Source organism: Atractosteus spatula, chromosome 8 (assembly GCF_055471065.1).
Source record: "Atractosteus spatula isolate fAtrSpa1 chromosome 8, fAtrSpa1.hap1, whole genome shotgun sequence".
Lineage (NCBI taxonomy): Eukaryota > Metazoa > Chordata > Actinopteri > Semionotiformes > Lepisosteidae > Atractosteus > Atractosteus spatula.
The window spans coordinates 2,327,656-2,339,913 of NC_142713.1; the positions used below are offsets into that span (position 1 = coordinate 2,327,656).

The following is a 12,258-nucleotide window of genomic DNA, read 5'->3' on the forward strand; positions in this document are numbered from 1 at the left end:
GATACACAGCTCTACCACACTGACGAGCTCCAGACAGACAGATACACAGCTCTACCACACTGACGAGCTCCAGACAGACAGATACACAGCTCTACCACACCGACGAGCTCCGGACAGACAGATACACAGCTCTACCACACCGACGAGCTCTAGACAGATACACAGCTCTACCACACCGACGAGCTCCAGACAGACAGACACACAGCTCTACCACACTGACGAGCTCCAGACAGACAGATACACAGCTCTATCACACCGACGAGCTCTAGACAGACAGATACACAGCTCTACCACACTGACGAGCTCTAGACAGACAGATACACAGCTCTACCACACTGACGAGCTCCGGACAGACAGATACACAGCTCTACCACACCGACGAGCTCCAGACAGATACACAGCTCTACCACACCGACGAGCTCCAGAAAGACAGATACACAGCTCTACCACACTGACGAGCTCCAGACAGACAGATACACAGCTCTACCACACTGACGAGCTCCCGACAGACAGATACACAGCTCTACCACACTGATGAGCTCTAGACAGACAGACAGATACACAGCTCTACCACACTGACGAGCTCTAGACAGACAGATACACAGCTCTACCACACTGACGAGCTCTAGACAGATACACAGCTCTACCACACCGACGAGCTCCAGACAGACAGATACACAGCTCTACCACACTGACGAGCTCCAGACAGACAGATACACAGCTCTACCACACTGACGAGCTCCAGACAGACAGATACACAGCTCTACCACACTGACGAGCTCCCGACAGACAGATACACAGCTCTACCACACTGACGAGCTCTAGACAGACAGATACACAGCTCTACCACACCGACGAGCTCTAGACAGATACACAGCTCTACCACACCGACGAGCTCCGGACAGACAGATACACAGCTCTACCACACTGACGAGCTCCGGACAGACAGATACACAGCTCTACCACACCGACGAGCTCTAGACATATACACAGCTCTACCACACCGACGAGCTCCGGACAGACAGATACACAGCTCTACCACACTGACGAGCTCCGGACAGACACACAGCTCTACCACACCGACGAGCTCCGGACAGACACACAGCTCTACCACACTGACGAGCTCCGGACAGACAGACACACAGCTCTACCACACTGACGAGCTCTAGACAGACAGATACACAGCTCTACCACACTGACGAGCTCTGGACAGACAGATACACAGCTCTACCACACTGACGAGCTCTAGACAGATACACAGCTCTACCACACCGACGAGCTCCGGACAGACAGACAGATCTACAGCTCTACCACACCGACGAGCTCCAGACAGACAGACACACAGCTCTACCACACCGACGAGCTCTGGACAGATACACAGCTCTACCACACTGACGAGCTCCGGACAGACAGACAGATCTACAGCTCTACCACACCGACGAGCTCCAGACAGACAGACACACAGCTCTACCACACCGACGAGCTCCAGACAGACAGACACACAGCTCTACCACACCGACGAGCTCCAGACAGACAGATACACAGCTCTACCACACTGACGAGCTCCAGACAGACAGATACACAGCTCTACCACACTGACGAGCTCCGGACAGACAGATACACAGCTCTACCACACCGAAGAGCTCCAGACAGACAGATACACAGCTCTACCACACCGACGAGCTCCGGACAGACAGATACACAGCTCTACCACACTGACGAGCTCTAGACAGATACACAGCTCTACCACACTGACGAGCTCCAGACAGACAGATACACAGCTCTACCACACCGACGAGCTCCAGACAGACAGATACACAGCTCTACCACACTGACGAGCTCTAGACAGATACACAGCTCTACCACACTGACGAGCTCCAGACAGACAGATACACAGCTCTACCACACCGACGAGCTCCGGACAGACAGATACACAGCTCTACGACACCGACGAGCTCCAGAAAGACAGATACACAGCTCTACCACACCGACGAGCTCTAGACAGACAGATACACAGCTCTACCACACTGACGAGCTCTAGACAGATACACAGCTCTACCACACCGACGAGCTCCAGACAGACAGATACACAGCTCTACCACACTGACGAGCTCTAGACAGATACACAGCTCTACCACACTGACGAGCTCTAGACAGATACACAGCTCTACCACACTGACGAGCTCCAGACAGACAGATACACAGCTCTACCACACTGACGAGCTCTAGACAGATACACAGCTCTACCACACCGACGAGCTCCAGACAGATACACAGCTCTACCACACCGACGAGCTCTAGACAGACAGACACACAGCTCTACCACACTGACGAGCTCCCGACAGACAGATACACAGCTCTACCACACCGACGAGCTCTAGACAGATACACAGCTCTACCACACCGACGAGCTCCAGACAGACAGACACACAGCTCTACCACACCGACGAGCTCTAGACAGACAGATACACAGCTCTACCACACTGACGAGCTCCGGACAGACAGACACACAGCTCTACCACACTGACGAGCTCTAGACAGACAGACACACAGCTCTACCACACTGACGAGCTCCCGACAGACAGATACACAGCTCTACCACACCGACGAGCTCTAGACAGATACACAGCTCTACCACACCGACGAGCTCCAGACAGACAGACACACAGCTCTACCACACCGACGAGCTCTAGACAGACAGATACACAGCTCTACCACACCGACGAGCTCCAGACAGACAGATACACAGCTCTACCACACTGACGAGCTCCAGACAGACAGATACACAGCTCTACCACACCGACGAGCTCTAGACAGACAGATACACAGCTCTACCACACCGACGAGCTCCAGACAGACAGATACACAGCTCTACCACACTGACGAGCTCTAGACAGATACACAGCTCTACCACACTGACGAGCTCCGGACAGACAGATACACAGCTCTACCACACCGACGAGCTCCGGACAGACAGATACACAGCTCTACCACACTGACGAGCTCCGGACAGACACACAGCTCTACCACACCGACGAGCTCCAGACAGACAGATACACAGCTCTACCACACCGACGAGCTCCGGACAGACACACAGCTCTACCACACCGACGAGCTCTGGACAGATACACAGCTCTACCACACTGACGAGCTCCGGACAGACAGACAGATCTACAGCTCTACCACACCGACGAGCTCCAGACAGACAGATACACAGCTCTACCACACTGACGAGCTCCGGACAGATACACAGCTCTACCACACCGAAGAGCTCCGGACAGACAGACAGACACACAGCTCTACCACACCGACGAGCTCCAGACAGACAGATACACAGCTCTACCACACTGACGAGCTCCGGACAGATACACAGCTCTACCACACTGACGAGCTCTAGACAGATACACAGCTCTACCACACCGACGAGCTCCGGACAGACAGACACACAGCTCTACCACACTGACGAGCTCCCGACAGACAGATACACAGCTCTACCACACTGACGAGCTCCAGACAGACAGATACACAGCTCTACCACACCGACGAGCTCCGGACAGACAGACATACACAGCTCTACCACACCGACGAGCTCCAGACAGACAGATACACAGCTCTACCACACCGACGAGCTCCGGACAGACAGATACACAGCTCTACCACACTGACGAGCTCCGGACAGACAGACATACACAGCTCTACCACACCGACGAGCTCCAGACAGACAGATACACAGCTCTATCACACCGACGAGCTCCAGACAGACAGATACACAGCTCTACCACACCGACGAGCTCCGGACAGACAGATACACAGCTCTACCACACCGACGAGCTCCGGACAGACAGACATACACAGCTCTACCACACCGACGAGCTCCAGACAGACAGATACACAGCTCTACCACACCGACGAGCTCCAGACAGACAGATACACAGCTCTACCACACCGACGAGCTCTGGACAGATACACAGCTCTACCACACCGAAGAGCTCCGGACAGACAGACAGATCTACAGCTCTACCACACCGACGAGCTCCAGACAGGCAGATACACAGCTCTACCACACTGACGAGCTCTAGACAGACAGACACACAGCTCTACCACACCGACGAGCTCCAGACAGACAGACGGACACACGAATGAGCCCTGGACAGACAGACGGACACACACCTCACGACGCAGCTCTTGGCGATGTCCCTGGCCCGGAAGCCCAGCACGGCGAACACCACCAGCGAGGCCAGCAGGGAGGTGAGGAAGTTGATGCTGGACACCAGCAGCGCGTCGCGGTGGCAGTTGTTGTGCCGGGGGTTGTAGGAGGAGTAGGCGATGACTGAGCCGAAGCCCAGGCCGAGGGCGAAGAAGACCTGCGTGGCAGCCTGTCTCCACACCTGCACGTCACCCCAGATGTGCAGCTGTAGGGGGAGGAAGAGAGAGAGACAGGGTTATAGAGAGAGAGACAGTGGCAGCCTGTCTCCACACCTGCACGTCGCCCCAGATGTGCAGCTGTAGGGGGAGGGAGAGAGAGACAGACAGGGTTATAGAGAGAGAGACAGTGGCAGCCTGTCTCCACACCTGCACGTCGCCCCAGATGTGCAGCTGTAGGGGGAGGGAGAGAGAGACAGACAGGGTTATAGAGAGAGAGACAGGGGCAGCCTGTCTCCACACCTGCACGTTGCCCCAGATGTGCAGCTGTAGGGGGAGGGAGAGACAGACAGGGTTATAGAGAGAGAGACAGACAGGGTTATAGAGAGAGAGAGACAGGTTTGTATAGGGAGAGAGAAGGAGACAGGGTTATAGAGACAGAGACAGGTTTGTATAGGGAGAGAGAAGGAGACAGGGTTATAGAGAGAGAGAGAAGGAGGCAGGGTTATAGAGAGAGAGAGATTTGTATAGGGAGAGAGAGACAGGACAGGTTTGTGGAGCGAGAGAAAGAGACAAGTTTGTAGAGGAAGGGAGAGAGATGGGGAGGGACAGCTTTGCAGGGAGAGAGACAGGGAGAGGGAAGGAGAGAGAGAGACGGAGACAGGGTTATATATAGAGAGAGAGACAGGGAGAGGGAAGGAGAGAGAGAGAGGGTTATAGAGAGAGAGAGGGAGACAGGGTGGAGAGAGAGAGGGAGACAGGGTGGAGAGAGAGAGGGAGACAGGTTAGCAGAGCTATGGGGGTAGAAAGAGAGACAGCAGGTTCGAATGCCATCGCACAGCAGTGGCTGTGACCAATCACAGCGCCCCCTGGCCCACCTCCCCCGCCCGGCCCCGCGCCCCGTGAACACGCCCCGGACCCCACCGGCGCCGTACCCGGGGCCAGAGCATGTAGAGGACCCCCTCGAACGCCCCCTCCAGCATCAGCCCGCGGATCAGGAAACACAGCAGCACGACGTAGGGAAAGAGGGAGGAGAAGTACATCACCTGGGAGAGAGGGGGGGGGAGACAGGAGAGGGGTGTGGGATTGTGGCGTGAACCCACACTCGCACAAAAACCTAGCATCGTCGTCATCATCATCATCCAGGTGGGGCTGCACACTGGTGGGGGTAGTGGGATTCCCCCTGACCTGGGAAGAGCTCGGAGTGGAGGGTCCAGATAGGGCTCTATGGAGGTAAAAAGGCGCCGTCCTTCGGATGAGACATTAAACCGAGGTCCTGACTCTCTGTGGTCATTAACAATCCCAGGGTGTCTCTCGACAAGAGTAGGGGTGTTACCCCAGTGTCCTGGCCAAATTCCCCCCCTGGTCTTTACCCCTCATGGCCTCCTAATAACCCCCCTCTCTGAACTGGCTCCATCCCTCTGCTCTCCTCCCCACTGAGAGCTGGTGTGTGTGAGAGGGCTGGAGCATCATCCAGGTGGGGCTGCACACTGGTGGGGGTACTGGGATTCCCTGGTTGTCAATATGGGGGTCAGCTCGTGAAAGTCGCAGGCTGGGATCATGTGGTGCTGTCCCAGGCTGCTCCTCTGTGACGCGCGCTGGGTACCTGGCTGCAGATACTGTCTTGTAGGATTCTATCCTGTTCTTTTCATAGAGCCTGGACAAGTCTGTGTCTGATCTCCGGTCTCTGAACCCCCGCCAAGCCTGTGTCTGATCTCTGGTCTCCGAGCCCTGGACAAGCCTGTATCTGACCTCTGAGCCCCGGACAAGCCTGTGTCTGATCTCCGGTCTCCGAGCCCTGGACAAGCCTGTGTCTGATCTCCGGTCTCTGAGCCCCCGACAAGCCTGTGTCTGATCTCCGGTCTCTGAGCCCCCGACAAGCCTGTGTCTGATCTCCGGTCTCTGAGCCCCAGACAAGCCTGTGTCTGATCTCCGGTCTCTGAGCCCCAGACAAGCCTGTGTCTGATCTCCGGTCTCTGAGCCCCAGACAAGCCTGTGTCTGATCTCCGGTCTCTGAGCCCCCGACAAGCCTGTGTCTGATCTCTGGTCTCCGAGCCCTGGACAAGCCTGTATCTGACCTCTGAGCCCCGGACAAGCCTGTGTCTGATCTCCGGTCTCTGAGCCCCGGACAAGCCTGTGTCTGATCTCCGGTCTCTGAGCCCCAGACAAGCCTGTGTCTGATCTCTGGTCTCTGAGCCCCGGACAAGCCTGTGTCTGATCTCCGGTCTCTGAGCCCCAGACAAGCCTGTGTCTGATCTCCGGTCTCTGAGCCCCAGACAAGCCTGTGTCTGATCTCTGGTCTCTGAGCCCCGGACAAGCCTGTATCTGATCTCTGGTCTCTGAGCCCCGGACAAGCCTGTGTCTGATCTCCGGTCTCTGAGCCCCGGACAAGCCTGTGTCTGATCTCCGGTCTCCGAGCCCTGGACAAGCCTGTGTCTGATCTCCGGTCTCCGAGCCCTGGACAAGCCTGTATCTGATCTCCGGTCTCTGAGCCCCGGACAAGCCTGTGTCTGATCTCCGGTCTCTGAACCCCGGACAAGCCTGTGTCTGATCTCCGGTCTCTGAGCCCCGGACAAGCCTGTGTCTGATCTCCGGTCTCTGAGCCCCGGACAAGCCTGTGTCTGATTTCCGGTCTCTGAGCCCCGGACAAGCCTGTGTCTGATCTCCGGTCTCTGAGCCCCGGACAAGCCTGTGTCTGATCTCCGGTCTCTGAGCCCCGGACAAGCCTGTGTCTGATCTCCGGTCTCTGAGCCCCGGACAAGCCTGTGTCTGATCTCTGGTCTCTGAGCCCCCGACAAGCCTGTGTCTGATCTCCGGTCTCCGAGCCCTGGACAAGCCTGTGTCTGATCTCCGGTCTCCGAGCCCTGGACAAGCCTGTGTCTGATCTCCGGTCTCTGAGCCCTGGACAAGCCTGTGTCTGATCTCCGGTCTCTGAGCCCCCGACAAGCCTGTGTCTGATCTCCGGTCTCTGAGCCCCCGACAAGCCTGTGTCTGATCTCCGGTCTCTGAGCCCCGGACAAGTCTGTGTCTGATCTCCGGTCTCTGAGCCCCCGACACGCCTGTGTCTGATCTCCGGTCTCTGAGCCCCCAACAGGCCTGTGTCTGATCTCCGGTCTCTGAGCCCCGGACAAGCCTGTGTCTGATCTCCGGTCTCTGAGCCCCCGACAAGCCTGTGTCTGATCTCCGGTCTCTGAGCCCCAGACAAGCCTGTGTCTGATCTCCGGTCTCTGAGCCCTGGACAAGCCTGTGTCTGATCTCTGAGCCCCGGACAAGCCTGTGTCTGATCTCCGGTCTCTGAGCCCTGGACAAGCCTGTGTCTGATCTCCGGTCTCTGAGCCCTGGACAAGCCTGTGTCTGATCTCCGGTCTCTGAGCCCCGGACAAGCCTGTGTCTGATCTCCGGTCTCTGAGCCCCCGACAAGCCTGTGTCTGATCTCCGGTCTCTGAGCCCCAGACAAGCCTGTGTCTGATCTCCGGTCTCCGAGCCCTGGACAAGCCTGTGTCTGATCTCTGAGCCCCCGACAAGCCTGTGTCTGATCTCCGGTCTCTGAGCCCCGGACAAGCCTGTGTCTCATCTCCGGTCTCTGAGCCCCGGACAAGCCTGTGTCTGATCTCCGGTCTCTGAGCCCCGGACAAGCCTGTGTCTGATCTCCGGTCTCTGAGCCCCGGACAAGCCTGTGTCTGATCTCCGGTCTCTGAGCCCCGGACACAACAATGCATGGCGATCAATCCGTGAACAATCAAAAAGTCAGAACGAAACCAAACACATTCGATCAATATCGGACAATCTGCGTACTCTATTCTCCAAAGGGTGCGCAGAAACAGAGTGATAAGCACGTGGGTGTGTCTGCAGCAGAGAACACAGACTTGAGACGATTGCCAGGGTCCGTCTGAGCCCCCGTCGGTACCTTGCCCGACGACTTGATGCCCTTGATCATGGCCAGACACACGATGGCCCAGGCCGCCAGCAGGCAGCCAGTCATGATGGGGTTGAAGCTGCCAGTCTCTTCGATGGAGTTGGTGATATCAAGAGCACGTCGGTACCAGAAATAGGTAGTGGGGGAACTGAGGCTACACTCCTTCACTAAGAGAGAGAGAGAGAGAGGGGTTAATACAGACACACTGACTGGACACTCCAGTACATTAACACTGCACTGAGAGAGAGAGGGGTTAATACAGACACACTGACTGGACACTCCAGTACATTAACACTGCACTGAGAGAGAGAGGGGTTAATACACACACACTGACTGGACACTCCAGTACATTAACACTGCACTGAGAGAGAGAGGGGTTCATACAGACACACTGACTGGACACTCCAGTACATTAACACTGCACTGAGAGAGAGAGGGGTTCATACAGACACACTGACTGGACACTTCAGTACATTAACACTGCACTGAGAGAGAGAGGGGTTAATACACACACACTGACTGGACACTCCAGTACATTAACACTGCACTGAGAGAGAGAGGGGTTCATACAGACACACTGACTGGACACTCCAGTACATTAACACTGCACTGAGAGAGAGGGGGGTTAATACAGACACACTGACTGGACACTACAGTACATTAACACTGTATTGACACACTAGAGACACAGCAGACAGTACCAGTGTATCAGACAGTATAGAACATTACCGGTGTGATTCCCTTGAACAGGGCAATTCTCCCAGGGTAGAGGATACTGGAATGAGCTTCCCAGATAGAAGAGACTCCAGCCAATAATCACATTGTAGTATAGAGCAACAAAGAAACACACCTGAGACAGAGACAGAGAGAGGTTAATACAAACACACTGATTGAACACTATAGTACATTAACACTGCACTGAGAGAGAGAGGGGTTAATACACACACACTGACTGGACACTCCAGTACATTAACACTGCACTGAGAGAGAGAGGGGTTCATACAGACACACTGACTGGACACTCCAGTACATTAACACTGCACTGAGAGAGAGAGGGGTTAATACAGACAGACTGACTGGACACTACAGTGCATTAACACTGCACTGAGAGAGAGAGGGGTTAATACAGACACACTGACTGGACACTCCAGTGCATTAACACTGCACTGAGAGAGAGAGAGGGGTTAATACAGACAGACTGACTGGACACTCCAGTACATTAACACTGCACTGAGAGAGAGAGGGGTTAATACAGACAGACTGACTGGACACTCCAGTACATTAACACTGCACTGAGAGAGAGGGGGGTTAATACAGACACACTGACTGGACACTCCAGTACATTAACACTGCACTGAGAGAGAGGGGGGTTAATACAGACACACTGACTGGACACTCCAGTACATTAACACTGCACTGAGAGAGAGAGGGGTTAATACAGACACACTGACTGGACACTCCAGTGCATTAACACTTCACTGAGAGAGAGAGGGGTTAATACAGACACACTGACTGGACACTCCAGTGGATTAACACTGCACTGAGAGAGAGGGGGGTTAATACAGACACACTGACTGGACACTCCAGTACATTAACACTGCACTGAGAGAGAGGGGGGTTAATACACACACACTGACTGGACACTCCAGTACATTAACACTGCACTGAGAGAGAGGGGGGTTAATACAGACACACTGACTGGACACTCCAGTGCATTAACACTGCACTGAGAGAGAGAGGGGTTAATACAGACACACTGACTGGACACTCCAGTGCATTAACACTGCACTGAGAGAGAGAGGGGTTAATACAGACACACTGACTGGACACTCCAGTGCATTAACACTGCACTGAGAGAGAGAGGGGTTAATACACACACACTGACTGGACACTCCAGTGCATTAACACTGCACTGAGAGAGAGAGGGGTTAATACAGACACACTGACTGGACACTCCAGTACATTAACACTGCACTGAGAGAGAGAGGGGTTAATACAGACACACTGACTGGACACTCCAGTACATTAACACTGCACTGAGAGAGAGAGGGGTTAATACAGACACACTGACTGGACACTCCAGTACATTAACACTGCACTGAGAGAGAGAGGGGTTAATACACACACACTGACTGGACACTCCAGTGCATTAACACTGCAAGAACACACAAGCCCGTGTCTCTCAGTAACAGGGCCAGTGTGTGTGTTTGTCTCAGTAATGACGCCAGTATCTCTCTCAGCCCTGTCCAGTCTCTGCCAGACTGTAGTTCACATGGTAAATTCTCCAACGCTGCGGAGGGGGGGGGGGGTCACATTGCTGAAGACAATGGGGCCTGGGAGCAGCCAATGGGAGCGCGGGGAGGCTGGGGTGTGTCCCCGGGCGCAGGCCGTGATTGGCCGGCTGCAGGAGGGCGTGTGCGGGCTGAGAGGAAGGAGCTGCGCGGGACACAAGGTGCCCACTGTGTGAGCAGGATAAACACCCTCCCTCTAACCGGGCCAACGCAAGAGCTGCGGCGCTGGAGCTCCACCAGGGGCTCGGGGGGGCAGAGTCTCGGGACTGGATTCCAGAGGGAATGGAGGAGTCACTGAGAGACGCAGCGAGACATTCTGCGAAGCTCTGTGTGTGTGTGTGTGTTTTCATATTGGTGTCCCTCTGTATGCCTGTGTGTGTGCGTGCGTTTATATGGGTGTCCCTCTGTATGCCAGTGTGTGTGTGTGTGTCAGGTGTGCCTGTCAGTGCGTGTATCCGCGTCAGCGTGCGTGTCAGTGTGTACCCGTGTGTGCGCAAATGTCAACATGGGTGTGTCAGTGTGTGAGCATGAGATTATAATCAAACTCCCACTGACACTGACAGAGCAGTCTGAAACACTCTGGACTCGACTGTAGTGGACTGACTTTACTGTGAGCTGGATTAGATATTCACTGGGATTATAATCTGCCACTGACAGAGCAGTCTGAGACTCTCCAGGCTGGACTGGACTGACTGGACTGGGAGCTGGATTAGTTCTGAACTGGGATTATAATCAGACTCCACTGACACTGACAGAGCAGTCTGAGACTCTCCAGGCTGGACTGGACTGACTGGACTGGGAGCTGGATTAGTTCTGAACTGGGATTATAATCAGACTCCACTGACACTGACAGAGCAGTCTGAGGCTCTCCAGGCTGGACTGGACTGACTGGACTGGGAGCTGGATTAGTTCTGAACTGGGATTATAATCAGACTCCACTGACACTGACAGAGCAGTCTGAGACTCTCCAGGCTGGACTGGACTGACTGGACTGGGAGCTGGAGTAGTCATGAACTGGGATTATAATCAGACTCCACTGACACTGACAGAGCAGTCTGAGACTCTCCAGGCTGGACTGGACTGACTGGACTGGGAGCTGGATTAGTTCTGAACTGGGATTATAATCAGACTCCACTGACACTGACAGAGCAGTCTGAGACTCTCCAGGCTGGACTGGACTGACTGGACTGGGAGCTGGATTAGTTCTGAACTGGGATTATAATCAGACTCCACTGACACTGACAGAGCAGTCTGAGGCTCTCCAGGCTGGACTGGACTGACTGGACTGGGAGCTGGATTAGTTCTGAACTGGGATTATAATCAGACTCCACTGACACTGACAGAGCAGTCTGAGACTCTCCAGGCTGGACTGGACTGACTGGACTGGGAGCTGGATTAGTTATGAACTGGGAATATAATCTGACTCCACTGACACTGACAGAGCAGTCTGAGACTCTCCAGGCTGGACTGGACTGACTGGACTGGGAGCTGGAGTAGTCATGAACTGGGATTATAATCAGACTCCACTGACACTGACAGAGCAGTCTGAGACTCTCCAGGCTGGACTGGACTGACTGGACTGGGAGCTGGATTAGTTCTGAACTGGGATTATAATCAGACTCCACTGACACTGACAGAGCAGTCTGAGACTCTCCAGGCTGGACTGGACTGACTGGACTGGGAGCTGGA

At 54.7% G+C, this 12,258-nt stretch overlaps 1 protein-coding gene across 5 annotated transcripts in view; it reads right to left on the reverse strand.

Annotated features, from left to right (window-relative positions):
• Positions 1-12,258, reverse strand: part of LOC148829055 (sodium-dependent neutral amino acid transporter B(0)AT2-like) — a 34,965-nt gene that overhangs the window by 5,851 nt on the left and 16,856 nt on the right. For all 5 annotated transcript variants that reach the window (XM_088922710.1, XM_088922713.1, XM_088922712.1 and 2 more), the window contains exons 4-7: positions 9,008-9,128; positions 8,270-8,445; positions 5,298-5,408; positions 4,171-4,412 (exon numbers count right to left, since the gene is read on the reverse strand). In XM_088922710.1, the coding sequence (XP_088778836.1) occupies positions 4,171-4,412; positions 5,298-5,408; positions 8,270-8,445; positions 9,008-9,128 (650 nt within the window). The remainder of the gene's footprint in view (positions 1-4,170; positions 4,413-5,297; positions 5,409-8,269; positions 8,446-9,007; positions 9,129-12,258) is intronic.